The 20,480-nt window shown below is 41.7% G+C and overlaps 1 protein-coding gene across 2 annotated transcripts in view; it reads right to left on the bottom strand.

Annotated features, from left to right (window-relative positions):
- Positions 1-8,368: 8,368 nt before the first annotated feature.
- Positions 8,369-20,480, bottom strand: part of WNK4 (WNK lysine deficient protein kinase 4) — a 213,054-nt gene continuing 200,942 nt past the window's right edge. The window contains exons 17-21 of one of the 2 annotated variants that reach the window (XM_063960049.1): positions 18,214-18,886; positions 16,301-16,503; positions 15,851-15,945; positions 13,454-13,513; positions 8,369-11,172 (exon numbers count right to left, since the gene is read on the bottom strand). In XM_063960049.1, coding sequence (XP_063816119.1) covers positions 11,170-11,172; positions 13,454-13,513; positions 15,851-15,945; positions 16,301-16,503; positions 18,214-18,886 — 1,034 coding nt within the window. In that variant the 3' untranslated portion in view covers positions 8,369-11,169. The remainder of the gene's footprint in view (positions 11,173-13,453; positions 13,514-15,850; positions 15,946-16,300; positions 16,504-18,213; positions 18,887-20,480) is intronic. The other variant, XM_063960047.1, reaches the window with a different exon arrangement.

The raw sequence follows: 20,480 nt of genomic DNA, 5'->3' as shown, positions 1-20,480 counted from the left end.
GTTTTATTGTTTTCTGAGTTTTATTGTTTTCTGAGTTTGTTGGGTTACAGGAAGGCTGCTGGCAACAGCCTTCCTGCTTCGTGGGACTTAGGGAAGGGGGGGGGAGTAGGAACCAACTCTTGAAGTTAATGGTTCTCTATCTCCGCTGACAGGACACTGAGCTCCTGAGGGTGCTGATTGCAAGCCCACGAGGCGATCGCTCACTCCTGCAGCACGGCCGCCACCCCCTAACAGAGCCAGAAGAAAGAAGAGTGGTGAGTACAGCGCCGGCGGCCCGGTTAGCTCTGACAGGCTGCACTCCAGGAAGTCTCAGGAACACAAGGTGTAGGCGCTTTGAAGGGTGTCCTGAGCCAGCGCGATAACCCTACACTGGTCACGCAGCTAACAGGGGCTAATCCCTGCTGTTAGCAACAAAATCCTCAGGCCAGTATAAACAATAAGTGCGGGAAGCCGCACGCCATTGCAGGGGCGGGGCTTCTCAGAGCGGAACCAGCACTCACCAGCACCATTTTCTACCTGCAGATCATAGGAATCGCTGACAGGGAGTGCTGCCCTCCAGATAACTCCAATACCTCTGCGGTACCAGGGTGTTATGGACGAGGGGGGGGGAATGTTATAGTACTAGTTACCCTATTAAGGTTAATTAGTCAGCGCCAGGCTTTTATCATAATAACTGCCTACAGGGGCGCTGTGTGGCTGGCTCCTTATACTCTGTGACTCTCTGAAGGTACTCTGGGGGAAACGGTGTCTGACATTTTCCTGTGTAAGTGTGTGTATCCACTTTACCATGTCTAAGGACTCTGTATCTTGTGCTGCAGAGTGTGTATCTTCTCCTGAGGAGTCTATTCCATGTACTCAGGACTGCAATGTGCTTTCCCAGCCTTCTGAATCCGAACCCCCATGGGTGGATTCTTTAAGCGGAATGATGTCCCAGATTTCTACAAGGATGTCACATACTGAGAAAGAGATGCAGTATTTGAGAAAATCTTTAGAGGGTTTGAAGTATTCAGCTCCAGCTAAAACCCCACCTACATACCTGAAAAAAAGTACACTTACCAAGATAATGCAAGTTGACACTGATACCGACTCTGATACAGGGGACGGTGATGGGGATATGCAGGGGGGAGATGCATCCCTTGCATCTTGGTGCCATATTATAACAACCAAAATCTGATATTTTCTCTAAGGGGGTGATTCAAATGTTTTTTTGGGCACCATCAGAGCAATTCAATTGTTGCTCTGATCGGGCACCAAATACTTTTTAAGTGCCCAAAAGCTCAGGTTTAGCCACGTTGCATGGCTATACCCGAACTAAAATAGTGTCCACAATGCATTCCGTTTAGACGCATTTTCACACGTTTCCGGTCACCACCTCGGGATGCTGCGAGCAGACATGTCTGTGCCGGCGGTGATCACGCCCGAGCCTCAGTACAACTGAATTGCTGCCATCGGGTGCCTTCTAGCGGCGGGTGCCTAAAAAAGCGTTTGAATCGCCCCCTAATTGTTTATCTTGGATTATGTTAGTAAATAACAATTACCTCACATAGACAATCAAAATATGAACAGATTAAAGGGGGTATTCAATTAGCTCCGACCATTTCAGAGCTCTGGTGGCTGCAAACTTCTCACCTACTCGAGGGCCGCAGGTTCGGGATTCAGAATTGGATCCTTCGTACCACGGATGCAAGTCTCAGAGGTTGGGGAGCAGTCACCCGGGGGGAAAAGTTCCAAGGAAAGTGGTCAAGTCTGGAATCCATACTTCCAATAAACATTCTGGAACTAAGGGCCATATTCAACGGCCTTCTACAAGTGTCACACCTTCTGCAAGATCAAGCCATTCAGGTTCAGTCGGACAATGTCAAGGCAGTGTCCTACATAAACCGACAGGGCGGAACGAAGAGCAGAGCTGCAATGTCAGAGGTAAGAAGAATCCTCTGGGCAGAAAGACACGCGGTGGCGCTGTCTGCGATCTTCATTCCGGGAGTAGACAACTGGGAAGCGGACTTCCTCAGCAGACACTATCTCCATCCAGGAGAATGGGGCCTCCACTCGGAGGTATTCGCAGAGGTAACAAGCCGATGGGGTGTACGTCTTGTGGACATGATGGCCTCTCGCCTCAACAAGAAGCTTCGGCGGTACTGTTCCAGGTCGAGAGACGCACAGGCAGTGGCGGTGGACACACTGGTAACTCCGTGGATGTTCCAGTCAGTGTATGTGCTACCTCCACTTCCGCTCATCCCAAGGATTCTCAAACTAATAAAAAGAACAAGAGTTCAGGCGATCCTCATTGCTCCGGACTGACCAAGAAGGGCTTGGTAAGCGGATCTTCTGGAATTACTGCTGGAGGATCCGAGGCCTCTTCCTCTTCGTGAGGACCTTCTACAACAGGGGCCGTTCGCCTATCAAGACTTACCGCGGCTACGTTTGACGGCATGGAAGTTGAACGCCAGATCTTATCTCGGAAGGGCATTCCGGAAAAGGTCATTCCTACCCTGATACAGTAATCAATAAGGAAAGGGGAATGGGAGTATCCTCTGCACTAGTTGAAAGTCAATTGTTCTATTAGATATACTAAATACCCCAATAATACATATAATATGATTATAATTCTCAATCATATGTTGGGGGTGCTGCCATAGACAATAAGATTGAGAACAAAAGAAGAAGATAGGGAAGATTGTCTCTTTGTTGGCGCACGGAGAGAAGAAAAAATTGTGATAAATATAACTTTTATTTTCAAGTATTTAAAAAAATATCTTCTCTCCGTGCGCCAACAAAGAGACAATCTTCCCTACCCTGATACAGACCAGGAAGGGAGTAATGTCTAAACATTACCATCGGATTTGGAAAAAGTATGTGTCTTGGTGTGAATCCAAGAGATTTCCTACGGTGGAATTTCAACTGGGACGATCTCTTCTCTTTCTGCAAGCAGGTGTGGATGTGAGCCTACGCTTGGGCTCCATAAAGGTCCAGATTTCATCCTTATCTATTTTCTTCCAGAAACAATTGACTGCCCTCCCTGAGGTTCAGACATTCTTGAAAGGGTTTCTGCACATCCAACCACCCTTTGTGCCTCCTACGGCACTTTGGGATCTTAATGTGGTGCTGCAGTTCCTGCAATCGGATTGGTTCAAGCCTTTACAGGAGGTGGCCGTCAAGTTTCTTACTTGGAAGGCTGTCACACTGTTGGCATTGACATCTGCTAGACGTGTGTCAGAATTGGGAGCATTGTTATGCAAGAGCCCCTACTTGATTTTCCATGAGGATAGAGCTGAGCTCGGAACGCGTCAGCAATTTCTTCAAAAGGTTGTGTCAGCTTTTCATATCAACCAACCTATTGTGGTGCCAGTGGCTACTGACTCCTCAATTACCTCAAAGTCCTTGGATGTTGTGAGGGCTTTGAAGATATATGTGAAGAGAACTTCTCTTCACAGGTAGTTGGACACTCTGTTTGTCCTTTATGATCCCAACAAGGTTGGGTGTCCTGCTTTTAAGCAGACAATTTCTCGCTGGATCAGGTTTACTATCCAGCATGCTTATTCCACGGTAGGCTTGCCGTGTACAAAATCTGTTAAGGCCCACTCTACTCGTAAAGTGGGTTCTTCCTGCGCGGCTGCCCGGGGTGTCTCGGATTTACAGCTTTGCCGGGCAGCTACTTGGTCAGGGTCGAACACGTTTGCAAAGTTCTACAAGTTCGATACTTTGGCCTCTGAGGACCTTAAGTTTGGTCAATCTGTTCTGCAGGAACCTCAGCACTCTCCCTCCCGTACTGGGAGCTTTGGTACATCCCCATGGTACTAAATGGAACCCCAGCATCCTCTAGGATGTATTAGAAAATAGGATTTTAATTACCTACCGGTAAATCCTTTTCTCGTAGTCCATAGAGGATGCTGGGCGCCCGCCCAGTGCTTCGTATTCCTGCATTGTTACTTGGTTCAGTATTGTTGTTTCAGCCGTTGCTGATTGTTCCAAGTTGGTTAGCTTGGCTTTCCTTTTTGTTATGTGTGAGCTGGTGTGAATCTCACCACTATCTGTGTATTTCCTTCTCTCGAAGTATGTCCATCTCCTCGGGCACAGTTTCTAGACTGAGTCTGGTAGGAGGGGCATAGAGGGAGGGGCCAGCCCACATTATTAAACTCTTAAAGTGACAGTGGCTCCCAAAGGACCCATCTATACCCCATGGTACTAAATGGAACCCCAGCATCCTCTGCGAACTACAAGAAAAGGATTTACCGGTAGGTAATTAAAATCCAATTTTTTTCTCGGAGCGGCTGCATTCTGATGGCACGCAGCCTCCCCGAAAATAGATAGGACAGCCTGCGTTGTTGAAACCGCGCCCAGTATATCCTGGGATGCGATCACATTGTGACAGACGCGTACTGTTGCCAGATCAGATGGACGCAGCCACTGCCTACAGACATGCAGCTGCTTCCATCTCTGAATTGCCCCCATGGTATGAAACAAGACTAAAATGATTTCAATGTTCTGCCATGGACTGCAGGAGAAACAGCAATGCGAGTCGTTCCTGAATAGCATTTTGACGTATGGAAGGGGGCGGGGTACTTGTAAAATACTTCATTAGTATTCCTAGTACTCAATTGCAGGCAAATCTTTTACCATGTGTGTGCACTTCATTGCATCTTGGTGCCATATTATAACAAACAAAATCTGATATTTTCTGGGCACCATCAGAGCAATTCAATTGTTGCTCTGATCGGGCACCAAATACTTTTTAAGTGACCAAAAGCTCAGGTTTAGCCACTTTGCAAGACAATACCCGAACTAAAATAGTGCCCACAATGCATTCCGTTTGGACGCATTTTCACACGTTTCCGGTCACCATCTCGGGAGCCTGCGAGCAGACATGTCTGCGCCGGCGGTGATCACGCCCGAGCCTCAGTACAACTGAATTGCTGCCATCTGGTGCCTTCTAGCGGCGGGCGCCTAAAAAGCGTTTGAATCGCCCCCTAATTGTTTATCTTGGATTATGTTAGTAAATAACAATAACCTCACATAGACAATTAAAATATGAACAGATTAAGGGGGTATTCAATTAGCTCCGACCATTTCAGAGCCATCGAATTTACCCCCATATGTGTTCAATTGTGGGCTGTTTTCAGACGTTTTTAAGGCATTTTTGCCAATGCCTTTTCAATTTAAAAAAAAAAAATTTTAGTGAGAAGGCAAAGGCGAAAAATTCCTCAAAATTGGCAAAAACTGCCCATGTTTTCGCCGGTTCAGGTGCGAAAACACATGGATTCGCCAATCCACGTGTTTTCTGCTACTGCCAAATGTTTCGCCTAGGCCTGCAGCTGTAATCTCATATATGTAGGTAGAACTACACGTAAACTACGCATTAGATTCTTAGAACACAGACGTAACATCATTAAAGGGTTTCTTTTTCACAGCGTCTCCCGTCACTTTTCAGAAATACACCATAAGAATCCTGAAGACATCAAACTCATTGGCATTGAGACCATACTCCCCACCCCTCGTGGTGGTGATAGATACAGGAAACTCTGCCTTAGAGAAAATTATTGGATTCACAAACTCAGGACTCTTACCCCTGAAGGACTCAATGAATCTATTGAAATGGATCTATGTTAATATTCTACGGTTTATATATACATTCTTCATTTTTTTTATTTATTTTTGTAATCTATTTTTTTTATATATTTTTTTATCTATTTTGATTTTGAGACATAGCTGTTTTTTATATATATCAGTTAGTTTCAACTAATTCTATCATTTTTTTCAGTGGAGTTCATCTGAGAGCGCCAGTGGCGCAATGTATATATGGTTGATTCTCTCATCACAGTTCTCAATGTATTCCAGTTTGACTGGGTGTTCGATTCTGGGTGTCTGATTTTTGACACCACTACAAAAAAAAAAAATTTTACATTTTTTTTTTACAAATTTTTATATATTCATCACCATCGTTTATTTATTTTTTTGTCATAATAATTCTGATATAAGTTATAGAAATGTATCTGTTTTCGTGTCTCATTGTCATTATTATGTTCATTAATATTTGGTATACAATTTATCATTCATTATCAATGGCTAATCATGTACACTTAGATAGACATGGTATTTCTATTCACTTTTATATTCATTTATATTATTATTATTCTTATATTCTCTATCTTTGGGACTTTGGCATATAGTAACTATATATATTAATGACTCTCAACTACTGACTATCCCCTCCAGTGGAACTTATCTAAGAGCCTTGTGGCGCAATGGATATGCAGTTGATTCTCTGATTGTAGATGCTAATACATTTCAGCCTGACAGGGTGTTCGATGCCCAACATCACCATAAACTCCGATACAATTTTATATTATTTCATTGTTTAATTTTGCTACAAGCTATAGAAATCTACTATCTGTATCTCTTTTCCCTTTACTGTTATTATTATGTTCATTTATGTTTGATATATAACTTCTTATCTATTCATGTACACTCAGACAGGCATGTCATTTCTATTTGTGATTTACTTGTTTTTTTAATCATGTGTATTCATTATTTATCATCTTTTATCTATTTACACTTTGTCTTTAGTTTTTATTTATTCTTTACATTAAGTCTATTGAATCTAGGGCTTATAATTATTTGTACCACTAGAGAGTAAAATCCCTATGAGCTGACGTACACCTGTTCTTATATTGGATTGATTAATTATCTAATTACTGACACATGTTGATTGTTACATTGATGCTTTAAATACTGAGTACCTTTGAGGCTGGTTATACCTTTGACAAAGTCACATGATCTTTGACGAAACGCGTCAGGACCCCGCCTCTCTGCACACCTGGATCATTCTACCTATTAGGTAGCAAGCCGCACACTGAGCCACAGAAATCCTGGTTCTACACCGGCCCTACATCTTGGCTCAAACTGCTCATTGAACCACAGATATCCCGGCTCCACACCGGCTGCACATCCCGGCTCATTATACGGCCGTCAGCTACTCCTTTCATTATATTGGAGAGACCATCATATATCAGGCAGTGAATTGCCCATAAGCCATCCGGTCTTTCAGCCCCACGCATCGGCCCTGTGCACGGCTGCTGACATCTACTCTTAGAACGCGGCTGAAACTACATTCTTTACCGCTGGTTGCCTGGTTACCGCACAGTCATCTCCTCGCCGCGCAGACGGACACTGGGCATTGCAGGACCGCAATACCGAGGACGCTCGGTACGGACCAGCCCTAGGAGAAGGTAATCATAATTTAATTATTCATTTGCCCACCTGCCTGTGAAAATCTCTCAAGACATCTATCATCAGCCACACACTGATCGGCTGTTTATCTGGAACTGTGGACATTCCAATCACATCAATTCTGGACTCTGTGGTTCCCATTCTCAATAAGCAGATTGAGAATTTACAGCTCATACATCTTATGATCTAGGTGTTGACATATTTAATTTTATTTTCATGTGTTTTTTATTGCATTTTATATGTAGACTCCGAATGTCTTAATTAATGTTATTAACATAATTAATCTTTTCTTTTTCTACGTCAGCTCTTATCATTAATTATTCCCCATTAGCCATTGGTGGTTGTTCTTCCACTTTTGCGCAGCCGTTTTTCCTTATTATCCATTTATTATAAACACACACACAGTGTTTCACGGCAGTGCAGGTGACAGAACAATTGTACAAATATATAAATTATATTCATGATCTGAGGCGCTATTCAGCAGTTTTGTACCTTTTTTTCTTTGATAAAATGGCCCTGCTATTGCATAGGGCGAATCTCCATTCGCCCTAAAAAAATAGGGAGAAGTGAGGGGGGAAAAACAGGGGGGAAAATAATAATTGAATACCCCCCTTAATCTTGTTAAATGAACTTTATCCAACAGGATGGAAAATCAGATTGCTTGATGACATCTATCTGGCTTTTGTGAGGTCACTGCCTGACCCTTAAATGGTAAGGTAATGAAATTAGGCATTCTCAAACTGTTGGATCATTGTATTATAGTAGAGACCTCCACCTCCACCTCTTTTGCGCAGCAGGGCAAGCGCAAAAGAGCCCCTTGCGGGCTTGGTGGCACGCTACACGTGCCACGCTGTTTATTCTCTCTCCAGGGTTGTCGTTGACACTCCAAGAGGGGGAATAGGTGTTGGTATCCCGGAGGTCAGGATGCCGGCGCCGGTATCCAGACAGCCAGGATATTGAATGCCTCCCCCACAGATACTGCTTAACTGCTCATGAATCAGTTGAGAGTGTTCTAATGCTATCATATTGTAATGTATGTGACCAGGATTTGGGGACAGATCTCCTTGGTGGTCATCTTGTTTTTGGCCATTCTGTATTAAAACATACACATACAGATTTGAAATATACACACAGCCAAGGCTTTAAAATAAGTAATTTGTTTTTAATAAATGTAGTATTTCAATGTAAATTACCCAAAACATGTATATATTTTGTATAGTACAATATAAATCTATCCAGTTACAAGCATAGTTGCTACCATAGATTCTACCTGTGCAAAAAAAATCATTTTGTCATTACATATTTTGAAGAGACGCACAATGTTTACCTATATAGAAAATATTTGAAGCTACATGAGCAAACGTTTTATGTATGCTAACCATAGTCTTATATACAGGTAAATAGAGCACATCCAGTATGTTGTTATTGTGCTAAAGTTGTGCTGTTCATTGTTAAAGTTGTACAATTGACAATAGTAGAATAAAAAAAAAGTTACAATGCTTTGTCAGTTGCGGGTGAAATTCCAGTTGTAGCCACAGACTGGAAAATGTGCACTGTGACAAGTTTCAGTTACACAGCAGGATACAGTGATAAGGGTTCATTCACACTTCATGTATAGCAATCCCTGTACAGTGGCCACTTCACATCAGATATGCAAGGCCCATAGAGATCATTAATGCCTACTTCTACTGAATGCAAAATGCAGGCTTGTAGGACTACAGACACGCACAATGTAGGAAAATATATTATTTACTAGTGTTATTGTGTTTACTTTGCCTCGATCATTGCTGTATCTACCATATAGTAATATGCTTACGCAACCACAACGATCATTTAGTAAAGTGCAAAAGCTCACTGCATATGCTGTTTTGTGATGTGATATGTCTGCGCAAATGCGCTTTACACTTGCAGAACACGCACAATGCAGTGGAATACAATTACAGCACAGACAAAATCTGTTCAATTGGAAAATATAAAGAATAATCCAATCTAAATTCTGTATTATTTCTAGAGATGTGCGGGTTCGGTTTTACTCAGTTCTCCAATATGGCATCTTATTGGCTATCAGCTCTTATGTTTTAGATAGCCAATAGGATAAATCCGGACTTGCACTAGTTTGGCGAACAGAACTAAGTAAATCCAAACCCGCTCATCTCTAGTTGTTTTATTATACCATTTTCAAGGAATTTGATTACGTCTTCCATATAATATGCAATGCTTTTGGTAGAATTTAGTCTAAATCAAATGGTCTACCCAAATTGCATTGTTTGTATGGGTAACTTTTGGGCTCCATGTTTATATTAGTAAGTGTTCAAATTTTGGCAGTTTTTGTTAGGGTGAGACAGTAATGCTAATCATTACTTTTCGTACATCTCTTGCCGCCTCAGGAGGCTACGTGCAAAAATGTATCTCCCCATAGCACTTGCACCTGAACAGAGCAACAATTGACTTGCTTTGGCAGGCGCCATCTAGAGGCAGTTTTGGGAAAAACAATTGATTCAACTCCATAATGTTTGCTTGCTTTCCCCCACGGCCCCCCCCCCCCACCCTGTGTTTTTTTATTTTATTATATTTACATTTGTCAGAAGGCACACTCTGTAGATGTCAGAGACATTAAAACTAACTTATAAAGACAGTTAAAATTTGATCTCTATCTGGCATTAGGAAATGTAGGGTTATATACTGAAATGGCAAATGGTCAGTAGCAGACAGGTGTTGCTTCTCATCTATCTAATATATTAAAAGCTATAACTGGTTCCTGTCCTTTTATAGAGCATAGCCCCCACAGCGGCATGCCATTTCATGTTTGCTGTCACACAAAACTAAACACTACTGTAACACTAATAGGAGAGTAGGTGCAATGTGGCTGGATCCCGATGAGCACTTACATCTTTCCTAACAAAAAAAATAAAAATCAACTTGATTAGTTCTGTACAATGTCCTGTCTGCTCTATATCCCGCGGTGTGAATACAATGAAAAGAAGTAACGTATGTAGGGCAATAAAAAATTCTATGTATATATCTATGTATATTAAAAATATCCACTATACTTTCACATTACATTATACAGTGCTGCTGTCCTATAGCTACACAAAGCAACATATTTTCAAGGACTTCTCCATTATTTGGTTTTTGTCTTGAAGCAGCGTACATACATAACATTGATTTAAGTTACTGCTAGTTCCTCATAGACATCATATAAGACCAGGTTTGAAGCGAGCAACTTTTGTTTAGGATATACAACCTGTCTGTTATGAGGACAACAGTTCAACATAAGTGTACTTCACAGTCATGGAATATCATCTACAACAACCTCACTCACACCTTCCACATTCACCTTTGACTAAATCTCATATCGTATTGCTATAACTTTATAGTATAATGCACATTCATTGTTAACCATGGCTTCAAGCAAAAAAGCCAATTGGCAAAAAGTGTTGGCAGGTGACTTTCCAGATTTTTGTCTCTGAAGAAGTCAAAAGTGCATGGTCATGTACTCACAGTCTAAGATAGAGAACATCAAACCAAAGCCAACAAGATGTTCTAGTCTATTGTCCAGTGAACACTATGCATCGCAATAGCTCCTCCCAGTACAGGCTAATAATGACTTTAAGAACTCTGCCATATCTTCTTTGAAACAGGAACACAGTTAGGTGACACATAGAAATATGGAGACATCCAAAGTCCAAATAGAAAATCTTAATAAGCAGTCACAGAGGCAGCAATGGTCCATGCCACCCAGTCTGGCGGGCAGGAGTCTGTTCCTTTGTTCTGCACGGTGCACAGTTAGCTCTTCGTACAATCCCACACAGCAATCAAAAGCTATTTTGCTGAACCAATCCAGTGTGGTCATAGCTTCGGAGAACACAGAAACAAAGGTCCACTGAGGTAGTCCATTTTTTTTTTCTATTTATCTTCAAGTGTTTATTTTCTTTGAAGGCTTTACTAAGAAAAAGAAAACATAATTACAAAAAAAGTAAAAATGGAGGCTTTATAGATATAACAATGGTGAGTGTTACCTCATGCACTGAAACATCATTACTGTTTTCTATAACGGTCCACTGGCAAAGTCAAATAAATACATGGAACAAATAACCTTTGATGTTCTGTGCCTTTTTGTTTTCTATTCCCCCCCCCCCCCCCCCCCCAGAACAGTATTTGTATCGCTACAGTGTGTTCAAGAGGAACCAGAGGCTTTGGGGGTGGATATTTACTAAAGCTTCTAAAACAGTTGCCCATAGCAACCAATCAGATTCTGTCTACCATTTTCTAGATCGCAATAAAATAATGATAGACAGGATCTGATTGGTTGCTTTAGGCCGCTCAGACATCAGTGTGAGGAAAGCAGAATAGTTGCTCCACAGGCCAATAGGGAGGTCAGTAACTCAGAGTAAGTAGGGGCTGCTCTTATTACACACAGAATTGGACGGTCTTTATATACCATTTGTGTGCCCGTTTACTGGATCATACTAACCCATGCCTGTACATGCATAATGTATTTGAGTATAAAGCTGGGTGCACACCTATACAATCCATGACTGATCACTTGATATTGTGTGAACAAGCTGACGATTGTATATGTGTGTATGCAGGCCTGCTCCCGCAATGGACGGACTTGGGAGGTCGCATCTCAAGTGTTTAATATATGTAGGCCCGACCTTCCGAAATCATAGAAGCCCGTACACACAGCTACTTCTAAGATAGTGTGTACGCTGCTACCAGGTGGTCAAGCCCGGGGGCGGGATGCATCAAGCTGTAAAATCCAGCCAAACCTCTGAAAAGGCCATTTCCGGAGGAATGGCTGCTTATCGCATATCCACCACATCCCGGAATATGATATATTCTGGGGCTTGGATGTGGTGGGCAATGCCCTATAGAAGCCTATGGGCTTTTCGCATTTCTCCACTGAGAGGTATCTAACCGGATCCCTCCCAGTGGTGTGTGCGTCACTAGACGCATGAGCAGACGGGCTCCCGAGTCATAAACCTGGATAGCTCTTACTGCAAGAGCTGTACTTTGCTTAAATGTTCATATATAAGGCGGTAGTAAATGCCGATATGCATGCAGTGAATGGCGGGATGCACTGCATTGAAAATGCGATGATTTATGCATCCTGCCCCTGGACACAGTACTTAGCTGATCATGAGCATTTACCCGGTCAGTGAGTGATGGCAAAGGTGTGTACCCAGTTTAAGACTTTGAAAGAGAACGTTTTCGTAGCCCTGATTAGTCAGCAAGAAGAAATTGCAGATGGCTCACCGAACCACTACTCCATGCCTTCTCATAAAAGCCTGGTGCTTCCAACATTTTGGGTGTTTTTTTTAAATTTTTTTATACAATGTATTTATTCAAAAAGGCAAAAATACAAACTTGGGGGGAAATTTAGCAAACCTTCTAAAGAGGAGAAGAGGAGGTGTTGCCCATAGCTACCAATCAGATTTAAGCTATTATTTTTCTTGCGTATTCTATAAAAATGATTGCTATATTCTGGTTGCTCTGGGCAACACCCCCATTTGTCTTCCTGTAGAACGTATGATACATTTTCTCCTTTGTGTGATATCAGTCATTCCATTTTTCCTATCAGTGTCTTATGTTAGGACAGTTTAGAGAGATTATAGAGTTCCGTTGTTTAGGATAACCTATCCTGCTATGCCTTCCCTATGGTGCGTTCTCCTGTGTTATATTCAGCTAAGCTATTCAGGCAGCATAAGACCCCACAAAATAATATTACACAGTAAAATGTAGAAAAAGGTGGATTGCATTGTGCAAATCTGTTATCTACTCTAACACTTATATGCTATTAAGATTTGTGACACTTAAAGTGTACCATACATCTGTGACTGATTGCTGTAATTCCGCGATCTTTCAATGCTGGCGATGTGGAAACATGTTGGATTTGCCAATCCCAACCAAAAAAATTATTGCGATCTGCAAATAAAGGTATCTCCAACATGCAGAATTTTCCCAATTCCATGACGAATCGTCAATTATTTATGGCGGTTTTGATCAGTGTATCGGAAGAGATGGGGGAATCACAGCGGTGATGTATAGCTCGCCTAACCTCATGAAATTTTATTTATGTTACAATGGCTCTTATCATTAATGACTCTGTAAACATTTTTGAGAGCTTTCACCTTGGTGTGAAATGGGTTATTACAAGCTTTAAAAACCTGTTTCACAAAATCTAAACTGGAAAGTTGTACAGTTTATTTAACCTTAAGATTACCTTTACTTTTCCTTTATCATCCTGATCACATGTTTCATTGTGAAATCCTCCAGTAGTTATCTGAGACAGAAGAGAATATATTTGAATTAGTATTGCACCATCTCACCATGCAGTCTGGACTACTATAATTTCACATTTGCATGAAAAATTGAGATTTAGGAGTATTTACGAACAGGCAGTCTGTCAACGTCAATGACCATGCACGGCTTTGATCGAGATGCGGCCATGTGACCGCCGCTCGGGATCCCGGCAGTCACGAAGCCGGGATCCTGAGCAATCAAAATGCCCGGCAGACAGAATAACGACCCACAGGGACTATTCCCATTCGTGGGTGTCCACGCCACCCATAGAGTGGGAATAGAACCGCAGCGAGCTACCCTGCCCACTACGTGGCGAGCACAGCAAGCCCGCAAGGGGCTTTGTTGCAATCGCCTCCTCCACTGGAATTCTGCTGCCGGGAGCCCAAAGGCCGATCTCCCAGTCCCAAACTCTTTGATCAATAGTTTTAAAAAAGCAAGAGGAGTCATTTGTAAATCAGGCTCGTTTTAGGAATGATATATTGATTCCCGTTTTAAGAATGTCAGGCAAAGCCATCTGATTGGTGGCTTTCACGACCAGCAGGTTAGTAAAAATCCCACTTAAGTCTAAGAGCAATATGTAATATATTGCGAGGTGCAGGCTTTTTGATAATTTATGCGAGTCTGGCCATATTTTTAAAGCGGCAATCATTTACAAGGCAAAAGCAGGTAATTTTTTACCTTGTGAATGATTGCCGCTCTATAAATGCAAACAGACTTGCAGAAATTTCCAAACAGTCTGCACCTCACAGTAGAGGCGCTTTAAGAGAGGAGGTGGCCCGTGTGCAGGCTCCGATTGGGCCCCCTCCTCTCTGGCAGTGCAGTAGGCTCTGGCATTGTGCCAGAGTCTACTGCGCATGCGCAGGTCTTCGGGAACATGGTGCCCGCACCGCGTTCCCGGGCACATCTCTCTTGCACATGTGCAAATCACAGGAAAATGGCGGTGGTGGCCATTTTCCCAGTGGTATTTGCAATTCTACTACCAGCATTGGGCCTAAGGAGCGGTAAGTATAATTAAGGGGCCAGTGTGCTCCACACCCCTTGAACCCATTATAGATACGCCAGTGCCTCACAGGCTATTACATATTGCCGTAAATCTGTATTTTGTGAAGTATGTGTGAAATGGTAACTGTACATATTTAAAGCCTTGTGAGCATTTGTTTTTTTCATCCAGAATGGGAATTGCCTAAATACTACGAGGATGTATGTTTATGAAACTCTGGGGTCTATTTACTAAGCCTTGGATAGAGTTAAAGTGGATGGAGATAAAGTAACAGCCTTATCAGCTCCTAACTGTCATGTCACAGGCCGGGTTTTAAAAATGACAGGAGCTGGTTGGTTGGTATTTTATCTCCGTCCAAGGCTTAGTAAACAGACCCCTCTGTCCCCCACTACATATGTTAAAACCAGTTACAATTTTATAATTGACTAAAGTTGGCCAATTATTTATCCAAAAACCAGTCCTTGAACTGTGGTTCATGAAGATAAAGTATTACATAAAAGACCTCTATTCTAAGGGAGAAATTTATCAAAGCTTGGAGAGAGATAAGGTGAATGAGATAAAGTACCAACCAATCAGATCCTCTCATTTTTCAAACAAACTGTAAAATTACAGAAGCTGATTGGTAAGTACTTTATCTCCTAGCTTTGAAAAATCTTCCCCTAAAAATGTATTTATAGTTATTCTATAGTTATTAAATATTAATTCTATTATAACACTGTTCCTTTGTGTATTGTGTTGCTGAAGCAACACTTATGTGAGTGCAGCTTATGCATGCACTAGAAAGTATGCATGAGGTCCAGGAACACAAGGGATACTCCAAATATTGGTCTATCCCACATAATGGCTCCTTAGCAAAGTCATAAGTGGCAAGTGTATGACAAGGTGGCACCACCTAGATACAAAATTAATTTTAGCAATATTACTGCGCCTTAATTATTATTATGCACATATCTGCACATAGAAAAGGGTCTATCTATGCAGAATACAATTTTATTAATGGTTTATAAAAAAAACATCATAGAAAGAAACCTGATTATACATTGGATACCTATACCTTTCAGAAGGAGCACAAATGTTCATTAAAATATATACCGCTATTTTATATTACTGAAAAATCAGAGTACTCTAATTACTAACTGCTTTCACAGTTCAAAACTGGGAGCAGGAGTGAATTGTATGTATGTATGTATGTATGTATGTATATATAGGTATATATAGATATATGTATATATCTTAGTGTGCATGCAATATAACCCAAATGATCTTATGCTGCTATGCTAAAACATCAGAACATCAGTCAGTGCTTTCCATACTCACCATTCTCGTCACATCTCCTGAAAACATGCCCCCTTTGTTTTGACGCTGTTCCTGTGAGCCCGTACTGCTCCCTCCAAGTGAATTCTTCCTAATTCCTATCAAATGCAATGTAAGAATACACATTACTCAAATGTAGTAGATATTACAGGAAGTCAGATGGTTTTTTTACTGAATAGTAAACAAAAAACCTAAAGAATGTGACTGTCCAACTGTACTCATGGGATAGGCCCTAACGACATGCAGCAGGACAGCATTAATGTGGTGTGTCTAGCAGAGTTCAGTAATATGCATGACATTAAGATCATCATATTGGATAATTGTGTTTTGTTCAGATATACTGTATATAAATGGAGCTGTCCACTTTAATCTGTACTTCATACATAGATCATTTCCTATGACTATGGCTGCTCGGGTGGGTCCTCCTCGTGAGCATTCTCTTAGGGTACTTACCAGTTGCTGGTAGAAGCTCTAATCTCTGCAAGCTGTTCCTTCTGGACTGATTGAAGCTGCCCTTGGATAGGCGCCTCTGTCGGCTGGACAGCATGGCTGCTGGAGACACTATCCCTGGAGGAGGCACTTTCCCCATTTTATGATACAACTCCTCAATCTCTTTCTTCTGCAATGCTTGTAACACCTGCACTTCAGACATGTGCCTACAGAATAAACAGTAAAGCAGTCAATTGGTAGTAGAAGTCATTCGCTAATTTACACAATCAAAATGTAATAAAGATCATAATATGTTAGGTGTTAACCATGACTAATAACTGGTCTATAATGATTATCTTATGAGATCTAAAATATTGTAAGAACAAGTACATTTTATGTCCCTGTGAATTAAACACCATATTGCATATCCTTCACCAACGCCTCCCCTTCATAAATCTGACACTGTCAGAAGATATACTTCCTGTCGTCCTCTAAATTCTGCTTGTGACACATGGGGGTAAATTTACTAAGGTGGGAGTTTTTTTTAGAACTGGTGATGTTGCCCATAGCAACCAATCAGATTCTACTTAACATTTGTCTAGCTGCTTCTAGAAGATAATAGATACAATCTGATTGGTTGCTATGGGCAACATCACCAGTTCAAAAAATCTCCCACCTTAGTAAATTTACCCCATGCAGTGTTACCTCTCATGCATAGCTAGACATTATGTGGTCCTTATGGCAAGATTTTACTTTCACAAAAAAAGTGTCCCTCAGCTGCAGACCCCATTGCAGCTATACCCCATGCTGCTATAGAGCTTATGCCTTTACGCCTCCACAACTTCTCTAATGCTACACCCCATTTATGCATAACCAAACTCTCCTCCAGCCTTCAATCAAATAAATGCTCTCTTGAAATCCACCTATTCGCTATGGACTACCCCAACTGGATATTACTCCCTCTGTGTGTTCTAGTCCCATGTCCTTTCTGGGTCCGACTAGTTTCAGTATTACAATATTGAGACATGCAAAATAAGCTCCACCCCAATCCACCCAGAGCAAAGAACTCACTTTTGAGAAAATCGGCCCATTTCTAAGTATAGCTCGCCATAGGCTGCACAATAGTGCAGCTGTCATGGACGAGGGGGAAGTGTGACTAGACGATAATCGGTGCCCCTCTATGGTGATCTACATTCACAACCTGAAGTTGGCTTTAAGACGGTTGGGTGGATCAGAAAGGTTTAGTAACAAAACAAAAGGATCCAGACCATTTTTTCATCCATTTTTCAGGCTGTGAACAATTATCGCTGAGTTCCATGCACTGACCAATAATAATCATTCAAAGCAGTTGTTTGATCTGCCGGTTTGTATGATGATCTTAAACCTCACTTGTATTTCAAGTCTGTGATTAGGGATTGACCCACCAAAATCAGGGTAGTTAAGAGGTATGCCTTTTATGTACATCTCCTGGTTTTTGTATGATTTGTTACTTAGGACTGTCTAGCACTAAGGAGCTTTATGGCACCTTACAAATAAATGATGATGATCACCATCCACTTAAAGCAATGTATCACTAGTAATAAGACATATTTTCACAATCTATCATTAGTCACCATTGTAGCTTACTGTTTCCTTTTTCTGTTACAATAATACACACTAATGAAGTCTGGTACCTGAAAAGAATATTGATTTATGCTACAGGGAAACATGAATTTTATATGAGCACTTGCAACCTTAAAGGGCTTTTAATCTCTCTCTCTCTCTCTCTCTCTCTCTCTCTCTCTATATATATATATATATATATATATATATATATATAATTATACTAACTAGTACATATGAATTGGATCATTTTTAGCAATTTATTTTTGCCAAACTTTGCAAAATGAAGAAAACATTTATTTTGTTTTTTATGAGTAAATTATAGTGAAAATTACTTTTGCCTAAGCTGTTGAAGCTCTTCAAATATTTCCTCATCTTCACTCTCTGTTTCATCGCTGCTCAGATAGTTGATCCCCCTTGTGTAGTGCAGCCAGACCTGAACAGTGGAAATCTGCTGGGGTGTCTTCTCCAGGTTCTCCTCCCCACTAGAAGATTTGTAGTCTACATCCTTCACATCAGAAGCTACTGGTACTCTAGTAATCTCCACAGCATTTTCCCCATTCATAACAATACCATTTTGGTTATGGACTTCATAGTTGGAGTTGTCTTGGCAGCCATATGTTTCTATAGTATTGTTGTTCAGGACACTGGCACAGATATCAGGAATATCTATTTTTTTGTCCACAGAGGTTAATCCATCACCATAATTTCCCTGCACTTCTTGGCTGTAGTCCTCAGGTTCCGAGCAGCTGAGTTGTCCGTTGTTATTCCATTCTGCTGTGTTCACACTGATGTTGGGTGTAAGTCTCTCAGGTTCCGAGAAATTCCCCTCTGTACCCTCATCTGTGCTAATGTCTGTATCTGAGGAAGCCGTTTCATACAGCTCAGGGGTGCTGTCTGATCTTTGGGACACCTCAGGGCTGCTGTTTAAACTCCATGATGTTATACTGTCAGCAGGATCCTTTGCAGCTGTAACTTGAAATCTCCCTACAACTTTCGGTTGTGTATCTGAGTTGACAAAAATGGAAACAAGGTGATTAGCTATGTATTATTTGGAACATTTTTTAATAGTGAATATTAAGTAATCATCAGGCAGCAAATGTGGGAAATTTGCTAAATGATGGGTCTGTATTAGTGGTTTCTAAGTCACAATATGTATATCTTTTACTGTGCACACTATTCATAGGGGCATATTCAATTGTGCGCAGAGTTTTGATAAGCCCCACGGCCGCAGTGCTTTTCCTATTTAATTGAAGGAGTATCGCATAATTTTTGTCGCACCCCCACAGCAATTCAGATTTTCCTAAAATTGTTATTTGTAGGAAAAACAATCAGGACTTTCTCTTGCATCCCTGCAGCACTCCCTCTAATGACTAATTAAGCAACTGTCAGGTAAGTATATTTATTTTTATAAAGAGTGCATACCCGTGGTTTCCAAAATTGGGCGCGAGGTCTGCAAGTTGTTTTTTTTGCAGGCAAAACCTCGCACCCAATTGGATACCCCTTAATGACTGATTTTTATAAGAATGAGGAGGAGCACCTGAGAATGCCCCACATAAACATTTTCTGTATTGTAAAGTAGACACATTATTTATTAAACTAGATGGGGCAGTACAGATTGTGTAATGGTTAGCAATAGTGCCTCACAGCACAGAGGTGGGTCCACGGCGCTGTGTGGAGTTTGTATATTCTCCCCGTACCTGTGTGGGTTTCTTCTAGCTACTTCGATTTCCTCCCACAATCCAAAATTATACCAGTAGGTTAATTAGCTCCCTTGTACTGTACATGGGCAGATTAGATGGGCCAAGTGGTTCTTATCTACCAACAAATTCTATGTTACTAAATGCATAAATTGCAGAGGATTCAGTAGCGGATCTTGCCATGGGCAAGCAGGACTTTTGCCCGGGGCGCCACCTTCCGGAGGGCGCCGGGCAAGATCCGCTACTGCTGTGCCCCCCGCTGCCCGCTGTGTCCACCTGGTTCCTCGCTGTGAAGGGAACTAGACGCTACGCGTCTAGTTTCTCTTCGTGGAGAGGACCTTTGCTGTGCGATGCGCGATGACGTCATCGCGCACCGCACAGCATTGTGGGACTGACAGACGCTAGGGGTCATAATTGACCTCTAGTATCTGTCTATGGCAGATCCGAGGAGAGGAGAGGAGCGGCGCCGGTGGAGGTCTGCAGCAATCAGGAGTGGGGATAGTAAGTATTCTTTTTTTTTTAAATTTTCAGCTGCGCTACTCTACTGTACAGGGAGCGTAACTGACCACGCTTCCTGCATGAAGCCACACCCCTATTTCCCGCCCGGGGCGCCAAAAGGGCAAGAACCGGCCCTGAGAGGATTATGTCATAAATGTGACATTGCTCTTTTTGTTGAAACATACTTTTTTTTGTGTTTTGAATGCTGTGAGTGTGCAAATGCTACAATGGGCTTGAAACCAGTCTACCCTGAGAACAGCCTCATGCTCTGTTTTATTACAGGCTGGGTTAGCTCATAATGATGTTTGGTCTATCCCTATGAATACTTTAAGGTCCATGGCTGGAGCTATCCACTAATCAGAGTGCAGCATTTCTCTACCTGCCTCTCGGCCTGCAGCCAGACA

This window comes from Pseudophryne corroboree, chromosome 3, assembly GCF_028390025.1.
Source record: "Pseudophryne corroboree isolate aPseCor3 chromosome 3, aPseCor3.hap2, whole genome shotgun sequence".
Taxonomy (NCBI): Eukaryota; Metazoa; Chordata; class Amphibia; order Anura; family Myobatrachidae; genus Pseudophryne; species Pseudophryne corroboree.
This window is presented reverse-complemented; position numbering and strand designations above follow the sequence as displayed.